Raw genomic sequence first — 26,833 nt, forward strand, 5'->3', positions numbered from 1 at the left:
GCAGAACTTTGTGTGCGTGCTGTAGCGTGTATGTTGTAATATGCTGACACTGAGAAAGCAGACACCCATACTGCTACTTTCTAAGAGTGCATGTATGTATATTAACTGACCCATTAAGTTGACCTTTCTGCGGATAGCTTCCAGCTTCTCCTCCAGCTTTGTGGGCATGATGGAGACTTTGCAGGCATCAATGATGTAGGTCACACAGTGGATCTTGTCCTTGAGCACGGGAGACTTACGGTAGCTGGGGGCCTCCGAATCCAGAGGAACAGAGGGGTTGAACTGAGTCACACAGTTGAGGGGAAAGACAGAGACAGTTTGAGTTAACTAAAGCCAAATCAATGGCTCATACATCCAATATCGTGCTCCATGTAACAAAATGATGTACCTGATATCGGTCTGGCAGATGACCTTTAAGGATGTTGCTGATGTCATCAACATTAAGCCCAGACCCTGTGCTTTCCTCCAGTCCCATGGTATCACACAAGATGATTGGCAGAGGCTTTCCTTCTCGTCCAGCTTTCAAAGAGAAGGAGCGAAACTATGTCGTACAAAGTGAAAGAGTAGCAAATCACAAAATGGTGACAGAGCATGAAATACGTTTTCAAATCAATCAGCACAAATGGAAATCATGAAATGTCAGGAACTGACCTGTGTGGTGAGGCTGGTGGTGGAGCTGCCAGAGATGGCCTGGCTGGTGACGTGGCCTCTGAATACAGAGTTGATAGAGTTGAATAAGCTGGACTTTCCAGCTCCAACTGGTCCAATGAGCAGAACCCGAATCTGGGACACAGAGCTCACTGTGGGCTTGTAGCTCCTAATACTCTCCATCAGCTCTGTCCTCGTCCTGCAGGAACAAGTAAAGGTAAATATTTGTTTCATTGACTGAATAGCTTGTTTGATGGTTTTAGCCTGGTTGAGATTATTTGTCCACAGCTAGTTAACCTCCATGATGGAAGCAAGTCATGTTTGCAGGTAAATCTATGAACTTAAGATTTGTACAAACACACTACAGCACAGTAAGCGCAGCAGACAATCTCACTGCATAATGTTTTGCTTAGATGCTGAATCACATTGTATAATCTACAACAGCTTGTAAAGTCATGCTCTATGGTGGCTCTGAGGGTCAAAATTTCAGATTACAAGTTTTGGCAAACGTTTGCCAGCAAATAGTGGGTGATGGCAAAACTGTACAAAGCTGTCTGAAAATCATCCCATTCAAACATAGTCACTGTATCATCTTAGGAAGCTAAGTAATGCACTGCAGCAGATGGGGTCGGCAACAAAACCTGTTAAAAAATGTCAACCCAAAACAATTATTGAGTTGTAGTGTACATTATTTCTACAATATTTTCACCACGTTACCTTTCTATCTGACAGCCATATCCAATGGGGAACTGAACTTATATTTCTCTCTCAAAACAACCAGACTCCTTTGATAAAATAAAACATTTTAGGTTTGCAGAACATGTGAGCTGCAGGAGTGCTGCTGCCTCGATCAGTTTGTTGGTGTCACTGTGTGACTTATGTTAATCTGAACTAACCCTTTAAAACCACAAAGACACACAATAACAACAACAAATCGACTGATCAAGGCAGCGATAGATCAGCTTGTTCCTTGACGTACAATTACTGTTTTTGCCAAAGACTCTGGTGGTTTTGAACAGAGTATAGATGGATATACCAGCTTTTGATTCCTGTCTGATGCAAGATAAAAAGATGTTCTAATATAGCATAGAATTACTTAAAATGTTTAAAGATATGCTCTTTTTAGGAGTATAAATTATATTTTGCTGCGGCCCCACACCAACTATGGATTAACATTATTTAGCCCCAATTCAAAAGCTATCCCTTTAAAATGTCACGTAGAACTCTGAAGGCCGGCTTGAAAGAATTAGGAATGTGGCTGACTGTAGTTCATGATAGAAACTGTCACGCTCCGGCCTAGGACCCGCCCTCCTTAGTCAGTGATCTGGCTGGCCTGTGTGATCCACGCCGTGTTTTCCCCTCTGCCCTGCTCCCTGGTTGAATGACAGGTGAGACATCCAATTCTGAGTTGCCTGCTGCTCCACACCTGAGCCTACTCTCCTCGTCAGCGTTGGCTTTAAAGACACACCAGGACTGACAGTCTCCACCAGATTATCGCGTCTGTTTCCAGGAGTTTCCTGCCCAAGAGTTGCTATTTTGTGGATTTTTCAACCCTCTGACCCAAGCCTGTTGTTGACTAAGACTTAGCCTGATGATCTTGGATGCCTTTGCTTTGTCTGCCCATTCGCTGCCAACCTGTTTCTATTCAACCACGTGAGTCTGCCAAGCCCTTTGTTCTGCTGACTGTGCTCTCCCTCCCTGCCTGTGTACCGACCTCTGCCTGTTTTTTGACTCCTGGATTTTGCCTCACCCTGACTGTACCTCTGCTGTGCCTAATTCTGCCTGCCTGTTTATTGACCACTTCGCTTGTCTGACCCCGGATTATCGCCTAAATGTTGCTGTGTTTGATGTATTTTTCCACTTAGGGCCACCGTAATGTATGTGGGTCGAATTCATTATAACACCATCTTGATTTCCACATTCTGCTGTCTTTTCAGATCAACAATTTGTGTCATACTGTGTATGGAAGTATGGTATTGTATCATATTGTAATGTATCGTATAGTGATCTCTCTTGAAAATTATATGGTGGCAGGTCTTAATAAAATTACCTGTCTGAGGTCAATGAAATAAACTGTAATATAATGAAGCATATATCAAAAGCATTGTGTGCGGGATGGCTCTATCCATCTTACTCAGATTCCCAGATTACAGTCCTCCATGGCTTCTCTGGTTCTGTGGTCTCTGCTGAAGGAAAAAATACAACTTTTACAAAACAATGATCTCATCATTTGCTAAATGTATTGCTCATATATAGAACTTGATGACTGTTATGGGTTTACATTCACTTTAAATCCTATATCACCTGTGGGCCAACACAGTGTTGTGAGGTCTAAGGGAAGGAACAAAACAATTTATTTATACAGAACTCACCCTCCACTTGATAGACTTCACACTCAGTCAGGTTGAGGTCGTTGCCATGCATCTCTGCAGCATTGTCGAAGTCGTAATAATGTCCTGGATTGATATAGACTACAGGCTTGCTTCCATTGACAAGAACCAAATCGTCTCCAAAATACGGACCAGAGTTACCTGCCATTTTCACTGCATAATCATGACTATCGACCGGATATTTGAGGAGCTTTTCTCCACTGAAAGTGAAAAGAAAGGCCTGGTCATCATACTCATACTGTCCAGACTGACTGAAGGGTTGTTTGGTGTAACCTCCAAACACAAAACCAGAGGCATTATAGCCCACAGACACTGTGGGGCCGCGGGTGTCACATCGTTGGTGGAAGGCTGCTGCGGTGAAACCATGGATGCTGGCCTTGTACAGCAGCTGGAGTTTGACGCTCCCCAGCTGGGAGCAGAATGTTTTCTGCTGGCTTGTGGTTAGTTTGGGGTTCATAGTGGACAGATGTTTTTCTAGTGTGTAAAGGATGCTGAGAACACCTTTGCTGTTTACTCACTTTGGTGTCTGAAATACAAAAAGATGTACACACATTCATTAAGATGGAGGATATAATGTACGTTGTCTGTATTTCAGTCTGTTCACAACAGCTCCTAAACTGTAGCACTCAAATGTTTGAAGAGTAATGATGGAAAAGGTCTGTGGTGTAAATACTGAATTATCTCAGTGAAAACTATTAGTGCAAAAAAAGAACACGAGATACAATTACCAAAAATACAAACATTGATAAAATCATCACTAAAGTAAAAAAAAAAAACAGCAGTAAAATGGCCATTCAAAAAATACCATTACAAACTAACCCAAACTTTAAATCAAAAATATAGTTTACTTCATCCTATATTTCTAGACCTGGGTATGAGTGGATCAGAGGAAAACATTAATTTACTTGTTGATAAATGCCCTAATTGATGAATTGTATTATAAATAAAATGCACATGTACATTGGTCCAGTAGCCGCTGTCATCAGATATACATATTTATTTAAAGAGCAGCAGATATTTTTCACTGTAGTTTAAAAACCTTGTTTGTAGAAATTTTGTTTCCAACACATGGGAGATATTACAAACTCTATATTCAATGAAACATTCAACAAGCAGTCTTATTTTAAACACCGGATGTCCTGCATATTTAGCAACCTTGGCACAATATTTTCTCTCAAAAGAAAAGAAGTGTGCCACACACTGACAGCTCGTGCCTTTATTAGGCATAACAATAACTTTCGATTTCCTGGAAACGATTTGCCACACTTCAGTTATTACAGACTGCACCCGCGTTAATAACACAAGTCAAAATGTGTTTGAACATTTTTGCACTATTGCCAATTTCTTTCAGAATCATATTAAAATCGTATTAATTGTTTAATAATTACGTTTTTACGTAGTCACCATCGGTTTAAATCAGTGAACAGTGGATCGGTTTATTATTCTTGTATCTATTCCTATCAAGGTTAAAATAAAATAAAACAAAACAAAATACAGGGGGTGATCAACACTCTCCAGTTTTGAGGGTAGGCTGTAAAACGGGACCAAGTATGGTCGAAGTTTAGAAATAAAGTACACAGTAACTTGTCAAAATAAACTTAAACAAAGTTAGAATTCTGCCACATCTTTAGTCACCAAATCAAATAAAGCCTCCAAAGGTCACTGGCTAACTAGAAAATATGAATGGCATAAAATAAGAATCCTTATTATGTTTTTCATCCTTACCTCCTTCTCCTGTGTGTATATAGACGAGGAAGGAGCGCGTGTTTTACAATATGTAGGCACAAATGACAGGATGTCTGCCAGGGGCTTCGTGTGCCATGTGGACCTGGCATAAAGGAAACCGGTGTTGCCTTCAAAATAAAAGTGAAGTTTGATTCTGAATACAATTTACTGTCAGTTCTAGAAGCTGTAAAAAATCGTTTTTATTATATACATACATATGTGTATGTATATTAATCAAATAAAGAATAGTTTTATCACTAGGTCGAATCACTTATTATATCTATAATCTGAGCATGGTAGGCAGAGTGACACTGAGGGAAGTCAGACATTAAGAGAACTTGGAAGCTAGTACCCTTTTGCATCTTAAGAAGAAAGTAAGTGTGTGCTTTAGGCCCATGGACCACCAGTAAGATTCAGTTTTGGCCCTTTATGATGTATCCAATTATTTGGTGCCACCAAAGTTGAAATATCATCATACCTCTTTGCACACGAATTAAGACTTACTGAGGCATCGCAGATGAACTCTGGTAAACTGCTCTGAATCTGCTTTCTGTGGCTGAGATTAGAACAGAGAACAAAAGGATTATGATGCAGAAGTTTTTTGATATCATAATGCAGGAAAGGGTAATATCAGATGATGTGTTTGCTAGTCAAATGTTTCAACTTGTGATTAAAGTCCCAGTAAATGAGCCAACTAATCCATTAAAACCATTAAATTGCATTCTTTGCGAATAAAATAGAGCCCTTAACCCCCTTTTAATAATTTATTTCTGAATCTGGGAGAAAATCACATAGAAACAGTCAAAAAGAGAACCAGCTTACATTTTCCTGAGCCAGATGGAGGTGCAGCATGTCTAGGATTCAGTGTTGTAACATTAAACACAGGACTACAATGGGTGACCAGGAGATGCCTAAACATTTTCTGTAACGTACTGTAACAACCAAGGGTGTAAGTTTGATTTTGACATTGGTGGGGACACAGCCAGTCACCCCATACCCCATCAATCACTCTATATGGCTGCATTCAAAAATATGCAGGCAGGCAACATCACATTTATAAAGTTAATAATTAAACATTTTATATTTTGTGTAAAAAATATTGATGTGGACATTTCAGCCATCCTTTGAGATTGGTATGGACACGTCCATATGGTCTATACGCAATTCTACGCCTATGGTGACAACCATTCACCTGGATGCTTTCATTATTCTCTGTTTTTTGAGTCTCTATTCAAATCACTCAGGTCATTAGGCCTAAACAATAAAAGCAAAGTAATAAGCTTTTGAAACAATATGAAACTTTTTCCCTAAAACTTTCAGTTTGTGTTTGTGTATTAACGTTTTTCTAAGGATATGTTTTAAAGTGTAAAATAAAAAAGTCCAAAACCAACAAGAGAGTTCCATTAGGCGACCATTTTGGACCCTTGCAGTCATTGATCTCATCACATAATTACCACCAAAGTTGAGCATGTTTATGACAGCACGACATGACAAAGTGTGTGAAGGGTGCTGAATGGACTTTGATGTCTATTTACACAAAGTCACACAGATACAAAAAAATGAATGTCTAGATTAATTGATCCCCCTGGATAACTAGATTTAATTTCCATCACAGTCGCACCAATTGTTCAAGGTCGCACACAGAGCGGGGTTTCTCAGACTACCTCAGAATTTGGGAGTGGAGAGGATGAACGGCCTGCCAGCAGTCCTGACACCAAGCCCATTGAACACTTTTGGGATCAGCTAGGACATGGTGTTCATTTCAGAGTGACCAACACAACCACGCTGGCTGAACTGCAAAAAATGCTGGTTGAAGAATGGGATGCCATTCCTCAGCAGTGTGAGACCAGCCTGAGGTGGAGGTGCCAGGCTGTTGTGGCTGTGTATGGTTTTTCCATACGCTACTGAGGCTCCTGTTTGTTAAATCGATAAATTGTTAAATTACTAGTATGTCATGTTTCTTCAGACTTCAATCATCCAATCCACCACACAACACAAAACAAGAGTCAATAGCAGAATAAGCTGTTTGGTACGTAGCCCCTAAAGGGACATGGGGAAAAAAACAAACAGAACTTAAACGTTCTTGTGCGCACAACAAACGCCATTAATTGTGTTTTGGACCACCAGATGTTTCTTTTTTGTATTTTAACTGAGAACTGGTTTAAGTCATAGTAGTTGCTATAAATCATGTTTCCAAAGCAAGGTTGTCCACGCCACATGACTATCACTAAGTTGGAAGACAGAATATTGTACATTGTACAGTTGTATATCACAGAAGATGTTCCCCTGGAGCGCTAACTGCATTAAGACCTGAGGATATGTGAGTCTGAAATTTGTTGCACTTTACATTAGAATAGCCTTGATAATAATGCCATTGTAAACACAATATCGATTATATGTTAGGTTTGTGCCTTTATTTATTTAGTTGATTTCAGCAACAAATGTAAACGTTAAATTATTCACATCAAATGTTATTTAAAAAGGTTATATCCTCTCTTAGGAGAAAGGCAGGCTATCTGTGCGAAACTGGTAAGACAGGTGCAGATCCCCTGAAAATGTCATTCTTACCAACCATGTAAGAACATTTTCAGCAGCAGATAATTGGTGAATGCAGCAGGTGTTTTGAATCCACTGGTACAAGTCACTCAAGAATAACTGTGGTCACACCACTGGTTCTAGCATGAGATCCAACATCCTTGATACAAAGCACAGATCACACTAAAATATGAATATAAAATAATAAAATATAACAGTAAAATATGACAGACTCAGATTGTTTTTGATAGATATTTTAGTTTTGTCGATTGAAATTTAGTAAAAAAAAAAGCTGAAAAAGTAAATTCTTCCCCTCAAAAAAATGCATGAAATCCACTGCGTATAGCACTAAAAAATTTCACCTCAAAATCACCTCCAAAATGAATAAACTCTATTGTAGTATCCTGACATTTGACCTTATGATTGACAAAAACACTGGAGGGGAACTGAATAAGAAAAAAAATAAGTGTTCCTGATGTCCTGTGGAACAAAAGGATAGGCTTCCTATCCAAAATGAATAAACTTTATTTATATTATTCTGACCTTTGACCTTATGTCAATTCCTTCATTGGTTAGTTCATCATTGGCTTTGCATCTTCTTCCTGGTGTCTTGTTCTATCTCTATCAAATTTAGTTAAATTTCACTGTATATACGTTGAAGATACATGTCACTACACAGAAAAATAAGTACAGTAATAAAAAAAATGAATGCAGCAGATGAGTAAGTTGTCAGTTTATCAGCACATTAGTTTAACTATTTCAGTTATATAGGGTATCATTATTTACCATTACACAGCTAATTGTTAATGCTTTTATAAGTAACCCTGAATTTCCAAGTTGTTTACTACCATTTATTGTTTGAACAGCCATTTCTGAATTGACTATCACTATCATTACTAAGTTACACGCATACACCTTACTTTTGTTAATACAAGTATAATGCTATGGAAATCCCTCTTAACACTTCATAACACAATTTAAATAATTGTGTTAAGTGTTAAAAAGTAAAAAACACAGCAGACTCGTACAAAGTTAAGAGTGTTTTACTGTGAAATTTCAACAAAGAGATACAGTGGGAATAATTGGGTTTAATACCATTAAGGAGAACATCAGAGTAAACAATCACTTTGATTCATCTGATAAATGATCGGTAAAATAAAACTTGCACCTGATTAAACATGAGGAAAATGTTCAATCTTCATAAAGAACACATCAGCAAAAACATGTAGACTGTATGTATCTTTTAGGACCTTCGCTTTGCTCTAGGACCATGCTTACCCCATTTACTCTGGTTCAGGCGCAATGAAAATCAAACATCCATCCATCCATCCATCCATCCATTTTCTTCCGCTTATCCGGGGCCGGGTCGCGGGGGCAGCTGCCTGAGCAGGGACACCCGGACTTCCCTCTCCCCGGATACTGCCTCCAGCTCTTCCGGGAGGACCCCAAGGCGTTCCCAGGCCAGCTGAGTGACATAGTCACACCAGCGTGTCCTGGGTCTTCCTCGGGGTCTCCTCCCGGAGGGACATGCCAGGAACACCTCCCGAGGGAGGCGTCCCGGGGGCATCCGAAACAGATGCCCGAGCCACCTCAGCTGGCTCCTCTTGATGTGGAGGAGCAGTGGCTCTACTCTGAGCTCCTCCCGGGTGACAGAGCTCTTCACCCTATCTCTAAGGGAGCGCCCTGCCACCCTGCGGAGGAAACTCATTTCGGCCGCTTGTATCCGGGATCTTATTCTTTCGGTCATGACCCAGAGTTCATGGCCATAGGTGAGGGTCGGAACGTAGATTGACTGGTAAATCGAGAGCTTCGCCTTTCGGCTCAGCTCTCTCTTCACCACGACAGACCGATACAAAGACCGCATTACTGCGGCCGCTGCACCGATCTGTCTGTCAATCTCACGCTCCGTCCTTCCCTCACTCGTGAACAAGACCCCAAGATACTTAAACTCCTCCACTTGAGGCAGGAACTCTCCTCCCACCTGGAGGGAGCAGGCCACCTTTTTCCGGTCGAGAACCATGGCCTCGGATTTGGAGGTGCTGATTCTCATCCCAGCCGCTTCACACTCGGCTGCAAACCGCCCCAGGGCATGCTGGAGGTCCTGGCTCGAAGGAGCCAACAAGACCACGTCATCCGCGAAAAGCAGAGACGAGATCCATTGGCTCCCGAACCAGATCCCCTCCGGCCCGTGGCTGCGCCTAGAAATTCTGTCCATAAAAGTAATGAACAGAACCGGTGACAAAGGGCAGCCCTGCCGGAGTCCAACATGCACTGGGAACATCAAAATCAAACAGCGGCTCACTTTACTGTAGTGTTATTTGAGTGATGCAGAAACATGTGGTGAGTGAGATTGCAGCTGTGATTGTGTTTAGTTAACAGTCTGCTGTACCAAAGTCCAGTGACAAAGGGAGGGAGCGTTCCTCAGCTGGTCTGACTTCAACAGTTTGCTGTACAGTAACTCTCTGACCTGCATTCAGATTTTTTGTTAATTCGTGCACAATGAATTTCTCTTCAATTACAAATGACTAAACAGAATTAATTGATTTAGGAGCCTTAAGTGCTGTATCGTATGCAACTGGACGTGTTTCAGTTTCTTAAAGACGTTCTTCTCAGGCTTCTCCAGTTCTAATTACCTGGAGGGGAGTTGCAGGCTTTTACACTCTATGTGGGAGTGTCCTTACAGAGTTGTTAAAGACACGTGAGCTTTGAGTTTCAGAGTCCCTAAAAGCCAACAACTCCCCTCCAGTAAGTTAGAACTGAAGCAGCCTCTTGGATGAGAGGAGAAACGTCTTCAAGAAACTGAAACACGATTTGCTACAATACGCAACTTATAACCAACATGAGCTGAATGACTGAGAACCTTCATCAACATGATTTAGGGGTTATTAATAAAAGCAAGACTTTTATAAAATAATCCACTACCACAATAAGAACTTCTATTGCTGTTGAGTGTATTTACAACTAGAAGGTAAAGTTAAATGTTCAGAACATGCAACACAGAAATAAAAAAGATTATCTGCCATTACAACCTTCTAAACACCTGTAAAGTTGTTTTCCTGACAAACACTGTAGGGAAACTGACTCAAAACACCAAAACCCAAAGTGTATGTAACAGTGTAAAGTGAAAAACACAGTTGGATTAAATCCAAATGGTCTATTTCAATTATCAATAATTTATCATTTATTTGTACCACGTGAACACAGAGCAGTCACAACTTGTAAAACGCTGACACAACAACTGATATTACATTAAAACTGAGGAGAACAAAATGAGTCTTTTTAAAGGACTAGGACTCAGATTATTGGATTTATCCTATTTGTCACCAACAAGGTAAAAAAATCAGGATTCTTCTCGGTACACAATTTAGTGAGAGCTGATTAACTTCTCTGAATCAGCTGACTGACCATTATGTCAATCACAGGAAACCCACAATAAAGGATAATGGTGTAAAACTTCATGTCAAATGGAAAAATGAGAGAAAATCAAATATTTTGCAGCAAAGGGAGACAATCACAATGAGAACAGAAGCCAGAAATCGGAGGTGCAGCGAGGTCTACGTGATACTAGAGGCACTACATCTCCCAGGGGTGCTTGGAAAGACTGAGGAAGGGGAGCACAGTGCTGGTAAATGGATGGATCATGTTGAGAGACATTTCATTACAGATACTGAAGTTATTATATCTGCTGCACAAATGCTTCCTATTCTTTCAGTTCCATGTTGCTCAATTGGTCGCTGATCTCATCAAAGTAATCCACAGCGAAACGAAGCATCTGCTGGACGGCGCTGAGCAGCAGGATGTCACAGTTTGGGTCCAACTCCAACTCCTCGCTGTAGTTCTTCACCGGAACAACACAGGACAGAGGCACACCGAGCCGAGTGCTGACCTCCTGCATCTGGATCACAAAGAATTCAGATGAGGGTGATTTATAGTTTGGGGGGGGGGGGGGTTTCCCCCAAAGATGGCTTGTCAGTTAAACATATCGATGGAGGCCTAACAACACACTACAAACCTGAAATAAAAAAGACAAAACAAACATTTTTTTCTTCTGTATAAAGTCCTCACCATTTCCTTGATGTAGTCACTCTTATAAACATTTCTCACGTCCTCTTTCACCAAAAGGCAGGCTTCATCTACTTTAGTGAGCAGGACCAGCTGAGGAATCCCTGAAAACACCAGAGAGAAAGAACATTTTCAAAATGCTGGAGATTTTTAGGTATCAGCCTGTCAAAATATTGCGGGGGCTCTTCTAAAGTAAAAGTAAAAATGTGTTGCTATTTAAATGCAGTTGAATCACAATTCAAAAAAATAACTTTTGAAGGGAAATCTATGCATCATGTATGGATCACTCTCTTGTTTACTGATTCACTGTTCCCTAGAATCAATGGCCCAATCCCGATGTCCCACTAAATTTATAGTTGATTAGTACGATCAGCATCAGCTGATTAGTGTTCGAGTGAGAGAGTCTGGAACGGGTTGAAATGGTTGAGAGGGAATGGGACGGCACTTAGTGATGTTTCCCTTCAGCTTGTAATTTTGAAACCTTTAGTTGATGTTTTATATTCTCATAATAAAAACAAAGACTGAGTAAATATAAACACAAATTGAAACATACCCAGTCAGAGATTTCAGGTAGGAAGTTTCATATTGCTTCAAAAGCTTGTATTTTTTTTGTTGTCTAATTAACTGAGTGATTTAAGCAGAGACTCAGACTTAGGACAAAATGTGAGCTATTAGATGGTGATTTAGAAAATTCTCTGTTTGTGAAGAAAGAATAATAATGAAAGCATCCAGATTACTGTCGTTTTTTCTGGGTTACCCTGGTAACCCATGGTAACCTTATGTTTAATGTTACAACACTGTGTTCAACTGTGTTTAATTCCAACAGGTAAAGTCTGCAGAAATGCAAACTTACAGGATGTGGCCATAAGGGGCTAAAATGTCTGCGAAAGAGCCATCAGTCACTTAAAATTGTGAGACAGTGTGACATCCTGAACCGTCATGGATTTACCATGAACACGCCTCAAAGCCTGTGGGTGTGGACTTTGGAATTGCACCAGTTACTCTCCAGTCAGCAGTACTGAGCTTTCAGACACTTATTAGTCATCATCGTTTGGCATAGTTGGACAACTCATTTTCCCATTTATAAAATACAGAGCATCTTTGTGGATTGTCAGGAGAAAGTTGTGTCATGCTGTAGCATGTATGTTGTAATATGCTGACACTGAGAAAGCAGACACCCATACTGCTACTTTCTAAGAGTGCATGTATGTATATTAACTGACCCATTAAGTTGACCTTTCTGCGGATAGCTTCCAGCTTGTCCTCCAGCTTTGAGGGCATGATGGAGACTTTGCAGCCATCAACAACGTAGGTCACACAGTGGATCTTGTCCTTGAGCACTGGAGACTTACGGTAGCCAGGGGCCTCCGAATCCAGAGGAACAGAGGGGTTGAACTGAGTCACACAGTTGAGGGAAAAGACAGAGACAGTTTGAGTAAACTAAAGCCAAATCAATGACGCATACATTCAATATCGTGCTCCATGTAACAAAATGATGTACCTGATATCTGTCTGGCAGATGACCTTTAAGGATGTTGCTGATGTCATCAATATTAAGCCCAGACCCTGTGCTTTCCTCCAGTCCCATGGTATCACACAAGATGATTGGCAGAGGCTTTCCTTCTTGTCCAGCCTTCAAAGAGTAGGAGCGAAACTGTCTCGTACATAGTGAAGGAATAAAAAACACAAAACAGGGACAGGCCAGAACATACATTTGAAAATCAGTCAAAACAAACGGAAATCATGAAATGTCAGGAACTGACCTGCGTGGTGAGGCTGGAGGTGAAGCTGCCAGACATGGCCGGGTTGGTGACGTGGCCTCTGAATACAGAGCTGATAGAGTTGAAGAAGCTGGACTTTCCAGCGCCAACTGGTCCAATGAGCAGAACCCGAATCTGGGACACAGAGCTGACCGGGGGTTTGTAGCTCTTAATATTCTCCATCAGCTCTGTCCTCGTCCTGCAGGGACAAGAAAAGATAAATAATTATTTCATTGACTGAATAGCTTGTTTGTTGTTTTTAGCCTGGTTGAGATTATTTATGCATTTGTGTTGACCTCCATTATGAAAGTAGTCATGGTTGCAAGTAAATTTATGATATTTGTTAAAGATTTGTACAGTTTAAAACACTACAGCACAGGAAGCACGGAAGACCATTTCACCGTATGATGTTTTGCTTAGTTGCTGAATTGTATTTGATATTCTACAACAGCTTGTCAAGTAAAGCTCTATGGTGGCTCTGAGGGTCAACACACAACAAAATTTCAGATGACAGGTTTTGGCAAATGCTCGCCAGCAAAATAGTGGCTGAAGGCAAAATTGTACAAAGCTGTCTGAAAATCATCCCATTCAAACACAGTCACTGTATCATCTTAGGAAGCTAAGTAATGCACTGCAGCAGATGGAGTCGGCAACAAAACCTGTTAAAAAATTTAAACCCAAAACAATCATTGAGTTGTAGTGTAAATTATTTCTAAACATTTTCACCACGTTACCTTTCTGTCTGACAGCAGTTTAAACGTGAAACTCAAGAGCTTGTATCTCTTTCTAAAAAACAACCAGACTCCTTTGATAATATCAACAATTTTAGGTTTGCAGAACATGTGAGCTGCAGGTGTGCTGCTGCCTCGATCAGTTTGTTGGTGTCACTGTGTGATTTAGGTAAATCTGAACTAACCCTTTTAAACCCCAAAGACAAACAAAAACAACAACAAATTGACTGATCGAGGCAGCGATAGATCAGCAACTCCTGTGTTCCTTGAGGTAAAATTACTGTTTTTTTCTCCAAAAGAGTCTGGTGGCTTTGAACAGAGTAAAGATGGATATAATATGCATGGCTTTATATTCCTGTCTGACTGCAAGATACAACCATGAAGATGTTCTAATAAAGTGTACCCTGAATTGTTTTTAGAGTAGAAATTAGTTTTGCTCCAGCTCCAGTCAGCTGTATGTTGTTTAACCTCTTACTACCATATTTCTGCTGCTGTTCCAAACTTGGGGCATGCTAATGATCACCTACTGTAGGTAGTACACCAACATTATTTAGCCCCACTTCAAAAGCTATTCCTTTAAACTGTCATGTGGTAGTCTGAAAGCCGGCTTGAAAGAATTAGTAATGAGGCTGACAGCAGTTCAAAATAGAAACAAGAAACTATATTGAATTTTCTGCACTGACTTGGCTTCTGTCCAATCACAGGGAGAGAGTGTTGTCTCACCTGTTCCTTAAAGTGAAACTCTCGCCAAAATTGTATGGTATTGTATCATATTGTAATGTATCGTATCTTATCGTATCGTATAGTGATCTTTCTTAAAAATCAAATGGCGGCAGGTCTCATTAAGATTACCTGTCTGAGGTCAATAAAATATACTGTACTATAATGAAGCATATTAAAAGCATTGGATCAGGATGGTGGCTCTCTCCATCTTACTCAGATTCCCAGATTACAGTCCTCCATGGCTTCTCCAGTTCTTTGGTCTCTGTTGAAGAGAAAATACAACTTTTACAAAACAATGATCTCATCAATTTTGCTGAATGTATTGCCCATTTTTACAACTTTGAGATTGGTTTACATTCACTTTAAATCCTAAATCCCCTGTGGGCCAACACAGTGTTGTGATGTCTCAGGGAAGGAACAAAACTGATTTCCAATGGACAACAACGAAAACAATTTATTTATACAGAACTCACCCTCCACGTGATAGACTTCACACTCAGTCAGGTTGAGGTCGTTGCCATGCATCTCTGCAGCATTAAAGTTGTAATAATTTCCTGGATTGTTATAGACTACAGGCTGGCTTCCATTGGCAAGAACCAATGCTTCTCCAAAATATGGACCAGAGTTACCTACCATTCTCACTGCATTAGCAGGAACAGTGACTGGATATTTGAGGAGCTTTTCTCCACTGAAAGTGAAAAGAAAGGCCTGGTCATCATTCACATACTGTCCAGACTGACTGAAAGGTTGTTTGGTGTAACCTCCAAACACAAAACCAGAGGCGTTATAGCCTACAGACACTGTGGGACTGTGGGTGTCACATCGTTGGTGGAAGGCTGCTCCGGTGAAACCATGGATGCTGGCCTTGTACAGCAGCTGGAGTTTGACTCTCCCCAGCTGGGAGCAGATTGTTTTCTGCTGGCTTCTGGTTAGTTTGGGGTTCATAGTGGACAGATGTTTTTCTAGTGTGTAAAGGATGCTGAGAACACCTTTGCTGTTTACTCACTTTGATGTCTGAAATACAAAAAGATGGACAGATTCATTAAGATATAGGATATAATATAGGCTGTCTTTATTTCAGTCATTTCACAACAGCTCCTAAACTGTAGCACTCAAATGTTTCAAGAGTAATGATGGAAAAGGTAAAGCTTTATTTATAAAAATGTTGTTTCCAACACATGGGAGATATTACGAACTCTATATTCAATGAAACGTTCAACAAGCAATCTTATTTTAAACATTGGATGTCCTGCATATTTAGCAACCTTGCCACACATTCTGATGGAAACTGTGAACATTTTCTCTCAAAAGAAACGACACACCACACCTTGCCACACCTTGACAGCTCGTGCCTACATTAGGCTTATATATTATTAACAGTAACTTTCGATTTCCTGGAAAAGATTCGCCACACCTCAGTTATTACAGACTGCAGCCGCGATAATAACACACAAGGTTTTATGTCAAACTGTGTTTTGACACACAACTTTGCACTATTGCCAATTTATTTTAATATGTTTTTCATCCTTACCTCCTTCTCCTGTTTACATTTGAGGAAGGAGCGCACGTTTAGCTGTGTGTTGGCACAAATGACAGGAAGCCTGTAGGCGGGTCGTGTTCCATTTGGCAGAAACGAAACCGGTGTTGCCTTCAAAATAAAAGTAAAGTATGTCTCTGAATACAACAATTTACTGTGTGTTCCGGAAGCTGTAAAAATCCTTCGTTTCCTTAAGAGTGCTTTCTGTGCAGCTCTAGCAGAAAGCAAATCTACCCTCAATCCCATGTGTTAAAGCGATTATACTTGTAACACAGCTGTCCTCATACATCATAGTCTTATACTAAACTATTTTTTCAGTGAGGCTTATTGGTCTAAATCAGGGCTGCCTAAAGTTTGTAGAATTTATTTTATCACTAGGTTTATCATGGTGGCACAACATGACACATTGTGGGAAGGATGCTGAATGAACCTTTGATGTCTATATACACAAAGTCACACAGATACAAAAAAGGTTGAAAATCCAGATTAACTGAACTTGATTGATCCCCCTGGATAACTAGATTCAGTTATCATCACAGTCACACTTAATGTTCAAGGTCGCACACAGAGCGGGGTTTCTCAGAGGCTACCTCCAGAATTTGGGAGTGGAGAGGATGGAACGGCCTGCCAGCAGTCCTGACCCCAATCCCACTTGTGGGATCAGCTTGGACGTGCTGTTCGTGTCAGAGTGACCAACACAACCACGCTGGCTGACTTGCGACAAATGCTGGTTGAAGAATGGGATGCCATCCCACAGCAGTGTGAGACCAGCATGAGGAGGAGGTGCCAGGCTGTTGTGGCTGTGTATGGCTCTTCCATACACTACTGAGGCTCCTGTTGTTAAATTAATTAATTGTTTAATTGCCAATATGTCTTGTTTCTTCAGACTTCAATCATCCAATCCACTACACAACACCAAACAAGAGTCTATAGCAGAATTAGCTGTTTGGTACGGAGCCCCTAAAGGGACATGGGGGAAAAAAAAAACTTGTGCACACAATAAACGGCATAAAGTTTGTTTGGCACATCAGATGTTTTTGTTTTTTTTTACTGAGAACTGGTTGAAGTCATAGCAGTTACTATAAATCATGTTTCTAATTCAAGGTGGTCCACGTCACATGACCATCACTAAGTTGGAAGAGAGAATATTGTACATTTTACAGATGTATATATCAGAAGATGTTCCTGTGGAGAGCTAACTGCATTAAGACCTGAGGCAGCTGTGTGAGAATGAAATTTGTTGCACATTACACTAAATTAGACTTGATAATAATGCCATTATAAACACAATATCGATTATGTGTTAGGATTGAATCTTTCTTCATTTAGTTGATTTCAGCAACAAATGTAAACTTTAAATTAATTCACATCAAAAGTATCCTCTCTTAGGAGAAAGACAGGCTGTCTGTGCGAAACTGGTAAGACAGGTGCAGATCCCTCAGAAATGTCATTCTTACCAACCATGTAAGAACATTTTCAGCAGCAGATAATTGGTGAATGCAGCAGGTGTTTTGAATCCACTGATACAAGTCACTCAAGAATAACTGTGGTCACACCATTGGTTCTAGCATTAGATCCAACGTCCTTGATACAAAGCACAGATCACGCTAAAATGTGCATATAAAATAATAAAATATAACAGTAAAATATGACAGACTCAGACTTTTTTCTCATAAATATTTTATAGTTTTGCACATTGAAATTTAGTAAAAAAACATGAAAAAGTACAGTTTTGCATGCTTTTAATACAAATGCTTTTAAAAAAATGTATGAAATCCACTGTGTATAGCATTAAAATTGCCACTAGGGGTCAGTGAAGTCAGAAATGTTCAATTCCTACACACAAGCACTTGCTCTTGAGCTGTTGACATTGCATTACAACTGATTATTCAAGCGCATTCGTCAAATTGTGGTGTATTGTCCTGGAAATACAGGTCAGCATACTGCAGGATGTGGTCGACAGCACCAAGCAGAAGAATGTCAGTGCTCATATCCAGGTCCAACTCTGACGAGTAGTTCTTCACTGGGACGATGTAGGAGGTGGACATACCCAACAGAGCTCCAGCCTTAGCCATCTGCAAACACAGCCAAAAACGTGTGACTTTAATATTTTCACATCATCAGTGTTCAGTTTCTGCAGCTGGTTTAAAACAAGGCCATGCCACATTGGGTGACAGAGACACTAAGCTTGCCACAGTGATGAACTAATAAGCTTGTGACAACACTGACAATACACGGTCCACTGGGCTTTTTACAAGAAAAGATGCTCTCCAAATAATCTACTATATTCTCTCAGCTTCAAAATGATCCAAACAGGGGAGAATCTGATAGCGAGTTTCTGAGTTTTGGAAATGTAAGCATAACAAAATCCAAAAATTATGTGCAAACACATTCTGACACAGACACAGTTACAAACCGTGATTTGTTTTGACTTTACCACTGCTTTCCACACATTTAATGTAGGCAAACTCTTAAAACAATTCAAAAGTAACATAGATGATTTTTGAGTTTCATTCTCAGGTCGTATTGTTTATTTAAACCTACCATGTTCTGAATGAGGCAGCTCTTGTAAACCTGGGTGACATCTTTGGCTGTATCTGGACAAATTTGGTCTATGTGGGTCAGCAGAGCCACCTGGTGAACACCTAATGGACAGAATGTGATACATATTAAGGTTTCAGCACAATAATCACAGAAACAGGATTCAATTTATTTTTAAAAAATAAATTACTGACAGTGTGGATAAATCTCAATAGATGTACTGTAAGTGCCAAGCCCCATGCTGTTTTGCACATCAGTCAAACAAAAATTTGCAGCTGTCATGGAAATCTTGAATGCAACACAGGTTAAATGTCAAAACAATTAAAACAAAAATCAAAGTACAACACAGAAGAACAGCTGATTCACTTTATTTTTATTTATTTTTTAAAAATGCTACCAGTCTGGGAGGAACAATGTTTCTGTGTGTGAACATATTTTTGTGTTTAGCTGCTTGTTTGTCCTTTTCTTACCCAAGTCACTGATGTGCTCTCTGAGCTGCTGGAAGGTGGTGCTGAGGCCTTTGGGGTAGGACATGATTTTAGAGGCGTTCACCACAAAGGCCACACAGTGGATCTTTTCATTCAGGCCTGGCCTCTTCACATAGCCCACAGTCTCAGACCTCACTGGTTGATCTGGGCTAAACTGGGAGAGAGAAATGACGAATGTTTTAAAAAAAACAACTCATGTTACATGTTAGCATTCCAGCATTTTATAATTAACACTAAACACAAGGTACAGCTAAGGCTGATGTCATTAGTTTCAGTCAGAGGATGACCAAAGTTCTTACAATTATAAGCATGAACGTGTTTAGTGAATTTTATGCTAATCCATCCAATAGTGGTCGAGACATTTCTCTCACAACCACAAATCTCAACCTCGTGGTGGCACTAGAGGAAAAGTCAGAGGCTCAAAAAATAATTAGGACTAATCTTCTGAAAACCAGAATTTTGTACCAATTCATTAAGTTGTTGTTAAGATGTCTGACACAAACAACAAATCGACAATATTGATCCTGCTTACCTTGTGTCCCTCTGGCACATGTCCTTTAATGATAGACAGGGTGTCATGGAGGGTCAGTCCGGTCATCTCTCCATCCCCGAGGCCCATAACGTCACACAGCACCAGTCTGTTAGGATCCTCTCCTTTCTGACCACGAATGTTGAAGGACTGCAGCTGACACAGACGGAAACAAAGTTAACTGAGTAGATGCCTAAAGCATTTGAAACAGCCTCCCTACTGATTCGGAACTTGAAACATCTTTGTTCAGTGTCTTGTCTATCTAAATTTTAATCTTTGTAATTTTGTTATTTTTATTTTTCTATTTCACCTTGTAAACCTTAAACAATCTTGGAAAGCATCAGCTGTTGTCTGACAACAAAGTTAGCCAACTGGGGAAACGGCCAGTGTTTTGAGAGCTTCTGGTGCAGCCAGTTGATATCTTAAAAACAAATATCTAAACAAAGACTTCCTCTTTAATGTGCCAGTTATGTTTACAGACCAGTTAGAACTGTTGGCTATAGTCTGACTCTGATTCAGCAAATACTGTGCTTCTGCATAGAAATAGATATCCATTTTTACGAATATAATATTAATAATAAAAGCCACATGGACAGACTTTGACAAAGCACTGTGTTTCTTGATTAGACACCCTCTTTGATCTAATAGGAATCACTGTCTTGCTCAAAGAAAGACAACCAGCAAAGAATTTCAGTTCCCAATTTCATATTAGTGCTCCACTTATACCTTCTTGGTGAAGCTGGTAGAGGAGGAGCCCACCATGGCCCGGTTGGTGACTCGTCCATCAAACACCGACTGGACTGAACTGATGAAGCTGGACTTCCCAGAACCGACTGGGCCCAAGAGGAGAACCCGAGCCTTAGTCACCTCTTTACTGCTCGGCTTGTAGGAGCTGACAGTCTTCATCAGGGTCGTCTTTTGCCTTGAGGAGAATTCAACAAAATTGCTTTGACTAATAATTTAAAAAAGCAGAATACAGGCATGAGGAGACTATAATAAAATAATTCATAAAAACACTAAAATAGTTGCAAGCTTGACCGAATGTCGCAGCTTTACTCACTCTTCTGTCCATTCTACGTCTCTCCATTGAGATTCCAACTTTCCAAAAGGTTGAGCTCCTGAAGAGAGTTCAGAGTTGATGATGTTTAATGAAATACCCAGTGTTTATTGTGTTTCACTTCCTCTGAAAGGTAAAATTAAGGAAAATACACCTGACTATTAAAGTGTATCCAATGTGTTGGATGTATTCTTCTTTTTTTCTTTTTCTATTGATAAGTAGGAAAACATGCAGCGATACGACATCCAGATATTTACAGAAGCTACAATGAAGTAGTCTCGATTTTTACTGATGTTAACTTTACATGCTCTACATAAAGTTTACACAAGATTAAACAGGAATGAAGAAGCTAAATACAGACACTACAGACACTTCTGCTCATGATATTGAAGCTTTGTCTTCATGAAGTGATATATTCATTATGAGTATGCAGATGCATTAAACTAGTTACCAAGTATGTTGGCAAATACACTGTAAAGTGACAACAGGCTGGTTACCTTCCACACTCTAATCGAAACAATGGAAGCATAGAGAAAAGGAAATACAGGTATGAAATGTTGGCGTAGGCGGAAGAGTACAGGGATAATGTTTGTCCAACTTTATTCCCATGACACTAGACAATAAGAGGTTTCATCATAGAGAGGCACAGCAGTTCATGAAAAGCTCCCAAGATTATCAGAGGTCAATTTGATATACATGAAGGCCCTTTTCCTTTTCTCTGTCAGGACTGATAAGTGTCTGGTTGATAGGCTTTTCTTTTTAGACACCATTATGCATTTCTGTTAAAGGGTTCTGGAGCATGTATTAAATATTTGGAAAACCAACACATCATCCAAACATTGAGGAAGAACTATAACCTTTCTGCAGTGCATATTCAGTGGTACTACTGGACTGTTTAGTAGCTTACCTGGGAATGTAAACAAAGGTTTGTCCTCCTTTTTAACAGTTGAACTGGCGGCTTTAACTTTGCTGAGACTCTCGTTAAAGGCTCTACTCAAAGAGTCTCTCTCCTCATCTTCGGCAGCTGCTGCGCTGCCAAAGGTGGATGTAGAAGCTAAACCAAATGAGAAGCCTGCGTTTCTGAAGAGAGGGAAGCAATCATATGCATCAGAGGGTAAGCACAGTTAAAGCAAAGTAGCAGAAATTAACTGAGTTATAATACTGCATGTGTGACCTAATAGTGTGTAAAATCGCTGCATTGCTGAGATGGAAAGTTTCCTAAAGATAATTAAGGCACCCACTCGAATTTCATAATAAAATTGGACTTGTAATAAATATAATAAACTGTAATGGCGCTCAGTAGAGTGCATACCTCCACCAAGGCCCAAGAGTTGGAAATGAGACTTAAAAAGCCACTTTTCTTACAAATACCACCTTTAAGACAAACTGTGACTATTTACTTTAAAAAATATCTTGTAAATTGAGAAACATCATATGTGTAGTTCGAGCAGGTTAAAAAATGATTTGTCTCTCTCTGTTCACTTACATACAAAGTTTTTTTCTGCAACAAGTTTCCATGAGGGAATCCAGAAGCGGCGTGACTTCTGCTTTATCAAATTGTGGTGTCCATTAAGGTAAATTTGTTTCCTCAGTTTAAAAAGTCATGGAAACAAAGAGTTTGTTTATTTAGCTTGTTTGGGCATTACAAAAAAAAAAAACAGTCAAAGGAGACCTTTCCCTTATTACAAAAATGTCTTCCTCAAAACTACATTGTGCACCATTCATTGAATCATTTTATCTTTATACTGTAATGTTCATTGTATAGCCCAGACACGCCCAGGGTCAATAGATGAAAATGAGCAGTGTGCTGTATCTGCTGCAGTACATTTATTGTTCACTGTCCCTGTGTAAAATGAACCAATAAAACAATAAACGTGCAAAACCTCTGACGCAGTTATTTTTAAAAACAACGGAGGCTAACGTTAAGTCAACGTCAAGCTAACTACTTATAGTATCACCCAGTCTAACTCAACTTTCCGAGCTTTCAGAAAAGTTTACAGAGCTGTTGACAGTCTCCAACACAGTGAACACAATCCACAATTACCACAGTTTAGTAACTCACTCACATGAACTGCCACCTTAAGTGCCACCATTTAAGGAACTGAACTGAATCTTCGCTCTTTGAGAAACATTACCTGGCCAGTTTTGTTTTATCTCCGGAATCTTTCTGCATGATCACAGCTGCATGTAGACGTAGCGATCAACTAAAGGGACAAAACCGAGGAGATAATAGAAACACAGACTGTGTCATTTCCTAGGAAAACAAAGTGAAAGTGAAACCTAAACGTTGGTACAGAGGAGGCACGGCTAACAGGGCTAACAGGGCTAACGGCAAATAAGCAGTAACTGTTAGACTAAATAATGGCGCTCTGCCGTGTACGCAGGAAGTCTGTTTTTTTAAACGATATCCCTGACCTCCTATCTTAAAGTGTCCCAGTCGGTTTTAATGTAACGTCCTCCATCCCAGTGTATATGCTCAAAAGACTTCACAAGTAACTACAGCAACTGATATAACAGTTGAGGTCACTTAAAGAAAGACAGGAGGAGTCGGCTCCTAACACATACTCTAAAAGACTATTGAGCACAACATAACTGAATAGAAGTGAAAATGAAAGTGAAAAAAAACAAAACAAACACTACATTGTAGTGAACTGAGCGGACATAATACACCATTTGGTTAGTTTCCTCCTCAACAGACTGTTAGGCTAGCCCCTCGTAAGCGTCAGTGAGTAACCACGGCAACAGAGGGGCTTGGTTACAGAGCGGTGGGTAACCTTGGCAACTGAGGAGAACCCGGAGTTTAAGTTTAGCAGTTTTCCAGCCGTTGGATAACTTTTGAGTCTTGTTTTGAATAAACGACTGTAAAACAGTCAAAGAGAGAAGTTGTCCGCTTCCTATTTTTCTACAATTTCTTTAACATAAAGTAACAATTGATGAAGAGCTTAAAAAAAGAAAGAAAGGAAAAAGTCACGAGTGTGTCTATGTCCGGGAAACAGGCAACACGAGACCGTTTATTCCAAGTGCAATGGGACGCACCATGAGCACAGGTAAGCAGCAATAACCCTCACGCTGTCCTTGGGTCCCGGTGACCCACCTGGCTAAACCGTGATATCAGCACATTTGGTGACAGGCAAAATTTCAATTTCATTGTACTCTCCTGTACAATGACAATAAAGACTATTATTCTACTGCAGCAAATTGGAAAAATCTCTCCTCAAAATCAGCTCCAAAATGAATAAACTCTGTTTATATTATTCTGACCTTTGACCTTACGTCAAATCTATTCCTTAGTTCATCATTGTCTTTGCATCTTCTTCTTGATGCCTTACTCTATCACAGGTACCCATTTAGTTACATAACACTGGAGCAATGTGGAGAAATCTCACCTCAAATGACCTCCAAAATGAATACATATAGTGGTAGCTGTAAACACTCATAAAACATGAGAAAAGTACGTACATCGGCTTGGTGCCTACCTGTATACTTAACATATAAAGAGTAGTTAACGTTTATGATCATCATCATTATAGCACCTTGTAGAAGGGCACTTTATAAAGTTCACTCCATTGACTTGTATTAATTCAAGGGGCAGCTGCCACATTAATAATTCTATCAGTAACCCATAATGTGTATGGCCCCCAAGTGCCTGTTAGCACTCCCGACCACGTCTGGGCATGCTCCCGATGTGCCGATGGATGGTGTCCTGGGCTATCTTCTCCCAGACCTGCATCAGGGCATCAGTGAGCTCCTTGACAGTCTGTGGTGGTACTTGGCAGCATCCGATGCACCGATACATAACGTCCCACAGGGCTCAGTTGGATTTAGTCATCAATGCCTTCGTCATCCAAGAATTGCCTGCACACTCTGGCCACATGAGGCCAGCATTGTCCTGTACCAGGAGGAGCCCAGGGCCCACTGCACCAGCGTAAGGTCTGACAGTAGCTCTGAGGATTTCATCCCACTACCTAACAGCAGCCAGGGTACCATTGGCTATGACTTTGAGGTCTGTGTGACCCTCCAAGAATAAGTCTCCCCAGACCATCACTGACCCTAAGCCAAACTGGTCATGCTGGATGATGTTACAGACAGCACAATGTTCACCACAGCGTCTCAAGACTCTTTCACACCTGTCACATGTGCTCAGTGAACCTGTACTCATATGCAAAGAGAACAGGGCGCCAGAGGTGAACTTGCAAATCCTGGTGTTCTCTCATGAATGCCAAACGAGCTGCATGGTACTGAGCTGTGAGCACAGGTCCCACTGGAGGGTTTTGTGCCCTCTTGCCACCTTCATGGAGTCTGTTTCTGACAGTTTGGTCAGAAACATGCGCACCAGTAGCCTGCTGGATGTCATTTTGGACTGTGGCAGTGCTCCTCCTGTTCCTCCTCACACAAAGGAGCAGATACTGGTGCTGCTGGTGGCTTGATGCCCTTCTACGACCCTGTCTAGCTCTCCTCGTGTAACAGCCGGTCTCCTGGTATCTCCTACATGCTCTTGAGACTGTGCTGGGAGACACAGCAAACCTTCATGTGACCGCACCTATGGTTGCGCCATCCTGAAGGGGCTAAACTACCTGTGCAAACTGATTGAGCTGCAGATGCCACCTCATGCTAGCAGTAGTCACACTAGGAGGACACTAGCAGAACACAAAACTAGAGAAGAATCAGTCAAGAAGGAGAAGGAGAGCAACTGTCTGAGGCCTCTACATGTAAAACCATTCCTTTGCTTTTGCCTCTCTATTGCACCTGTTGTCATTTTCAATTGCACCAAAGCACATGAAACTGATTCACAATCACTTGCCCTTCCTAAATGGACCGATTTAATGACCCTGAACTGACCTGGTTTACACTGTGATGATTAAGTGTGTTAAGTGTTTTTTAGCAGTGTATTTGACAAGCAAGCAAGTAGTTGTAAATTGTAACAAGATACTTTTTGATGTCTGTGTGCCCATCTCTGGTCATCGGTTAATACATTAATACATCATCAGCTCAACATCCCTATTATACACAGACAATGAGTGTTTGTAATCATTCCCTGGCATCAACACACTTGATGTATGTAAATGTATATTCAACGTTTTCTGTTTTCAGCTCATTATTTCCACTAGAGGGTGCTCGCGTCCTGTTTTTGAAGTTGTACACCTCACCTGCAGGCTGACAGCAGAGGTCAACCTGTGGTCACCCTTCAGTGTTTTTCCCCCATAGGGATACCCCACAGCTTGATATCCAAAACTTCCTCCACTAGTCCTGCCCTGACACACAATCACTGTCATCAGTCAGTAGCTTTTAATAACTGAATGTTTTGATCAGAGTATTCATCTGTAATTATTGGTGGTGATTGCTATTGCTTGGACAAGAAACTTGCTTTGTGTACAAGTGTGTGTGTGTGTGTGTGTACTAGTGCATGTTGTAGGGGTCATTTGACCTCTGTTGCAGAGGATTGTCTGGCCATGAGAACAAAAAAAATGTTGTTTTTATGTACTAACAGCATTAAAATGGTCAAATGTTATCCTAAAATGCAGTCAGTCAAACCATAGTACAAAGTGTAGTGATGTTTATTATCTCATTAAAGGATCAATTCAATTTTTTACTTCAAAACAATAGTCAGTAAACCCTCAAACTGGTTTATTTGTTGGAATCAATTCTCCGGTTCATACTGCTCATCAAGAGATCCTTTTCTAACGTTCCTTCAGCGTAGGTGGAAAATCTTCAGTCCTCATTCTGGGAAAAAAGTATAAATGAGGCTTCAGTAGTCTGACTGTGACACGTCAAGTGGGTATCTTATCTGTTTTTATCATAGTTTTAGGATAGATTTGAAAAATTGTTAACGTATCCTTTAATGGAGAATGGTTTGTGAATGCATATTGCACAAGCTGAGTTCAGCTTCGAAAACATAGCAGGATGCACAGACTGGATCCTTGCTGGATGGTAGAAATTATTTACATATTACAATTATAACGACAGAGGCCGTCTTGAATAATCATCTCAATTTTATCAGCATAGATACTAAAATGTTTTCCTCTGTATATTGTTTCTTTGTTTGAATGAACCTAATAATTATAGCAGTGAGGCTGCTGATTTCCTTCCAGTTTTAATGTTGATAATAT

At 40.3% G+C, this 26,833-nt stretch overlaps 3 protein-coding genes and 1 long non-coding RNA gene across 9 annotated transcripts in view; 1 reads left to right on the forward strand and 3 right to left on the reverse strand.

Moving 5' to 3' along the window:
- LOC115591088 (interferon-induced protein 44-like) overlaps nt 1-4,838 on the reverse strand; it is a 6,513-nt gene extending 1,675 nt beyond the window's left edge. The window contains exons 1-6 of the mRNA XM_030432729.1: nt 4,764-4,838; nt 3,021-3,564; nt 2,783-2,831; nt 652-847; nt 389-541; nt 111-282 (exon numbers count right to left, since the gene is read on the reverse strand). Of these exons, the coding sequence (XP_030288589.1) occupies nt 111-282; nt 389-541; nt 652-847; nt 2,783-2,831; nt 3,021-3,495 (1,045 nt within the window). The 5' untranslated portion in view covers nt 3,496-3,564; nt 4,764-4,838. The remainder of the gene's footprint in view (nt 1-110; nt 283-388; nt 542-651; nt 848-2,782; nt 2,832-3,020; nt 3,565-4,763) is intronic.
- LOC115591091 (uncharacterized) overlaps nt 1-11,050 on the forward strand; it is a 22,967-nt gene extending 11,917 nt beyond the window's left edge. The window contains exons 6-7 of one of the 2 annotated variants that reach the window (XR_003985896.1): nt 2,037-2,301; nt 10,797-11,050. This is a non-coding gene — a long non-coding RNA (uncharacterized LOC115591091). The remainder of the gene's footprint in view (nt 1-2,036; nt 2,302-10,796) is intronic. The other variant, XR_003985897.1, reaches the window with a different exon arrangement.
- On the reverse strand, nt 10,456-16,208 carry LOC115591089 (interferon-induced protein 44-like). The gene is made up of 8 exons (XM_030432731.1): nt 16,106-16,208; nt 15,048-15,588; nt 14,788-14,836; nt 13,124-13,319; nt 12,862-13,014; nt 12,584-12,755; nt 11,364-11,464; nt 10,456-11,193 (listed from the first exon to the last, which is right to left on the reverse strand). Exons 2-8 carry the CDS (start codon nt 15,517-15,519, stop codon nt 10,999-11,001), a joined length of 1,338 nt encoding a protein of 445 aa, XP_030288591.1. The 5' UTR covers nt 15,520-15,588; nt 16,106-16,208; the 3' UTR covers nt 10,456-10,998.
- Nucleotides 16,209-17,836: 1,628 nt separating this feature from the next.
- On the reverse strand, nt 17,837-23,451 carry ifi44g (interferon induced protein 44g). Of its 5 annotated transcripts, none has more exons than XM_030432296.1 (9): nt 23,397-23,451; nt 22,862-22,930; nt 21,634-21,806; nt 20,730-20,787; nt 20,396-20,591; nt 19,673-19,825; nt 19,123-19,294; nt 18,656-18,756; nt 17,837-18,186 (listed from the first exon to the last, which is right to left on the reverse strand). In XM_030432296.1, the coding sequence occupies exons 2-9, from the start codon at nt 22,897-22,899 to the stop codon at nt 18,001-18,003; spliced, it is 1,077 nt and encodes a 358-aa protein (XP_030288156.1). In that variant the 5' UTR covers nt 22,900-22,930; nt 23,397-23,451; the 3' UTR covers nt 17,837-18,000. The 5 variants fall into 5 exon arrangements, with proteins under 5 accessions (XP_030288156.1, XP_030288157.1, XP_030288158.1 ...); XM_030432297.1 differs by lacking the exon at nt 23,397-23,451 and adding an exon at nt 23,367-23,384; XM_030432298.1 differs by lacking the exon at nt 23,397-23,451 and adding an exon at nt 23,142-23,331.
- Between the last annotated feature and the right edge of the window lie 3,382 nt (nt 23,452-26,833).

Source organism: Sparus aurata, chromosome 11, assembly GCF_900880675.1.
Source record: "Sparus aurata chromosome 11, fSpaAur1.1, whole genome shotgun sequence".
Lineage (NCBI taxonomy): Eukaryota > Metazoa > Chordata > Actinopteri > Spariformes > Sparidae > Sparus > Sparus aurata.

Bases quoted from the DNA above. Each gene is read 5' to 3' on its own strand.
- LOC115591089 (XM_030432731.1), bottom strand. From the start codon at position 15,519: ATGAACCCCAAACTAACCAGAAGCCAGCAGAAAACAATCTGCTCCCAG. The intron at 14,837-15,047 runs GTGAGTTCTGTA...TCTCTTCAACAG, and splicing joins TGAAGTCTATCACGTGGAGG to AGACCAAAGAACTGGAGAAG. The intron at 13,015-13,123 runs GTCAGTTCCTGA...TGTACGAGACAG, and splicing joins CCTCCAGCCTCACCACGCAG to TTTCGCTCCTACTCTTTGAA.
- ifi44g (XM_030432296.1), bottom strand. From the start codon at position 22,899: ATGCAGAAAGATTCCGGAGATAAAACAAAACTGGCCAG. The intron at 20,788-21,633 runs GTAAGCTACTAA...AACTCTCTTCAG, and splicing joins ACCTTTGTTTACATTCCCAG to GAGCTCAACCTTTTGGAAAG. The intron at 20,592-20,729 runs GTGAGTAAAGCT...ATTCTCCTCAAG, and splicing joins GACGTAGAATGGACAGAAGA to GCAAAAGACGACCCTGATGA.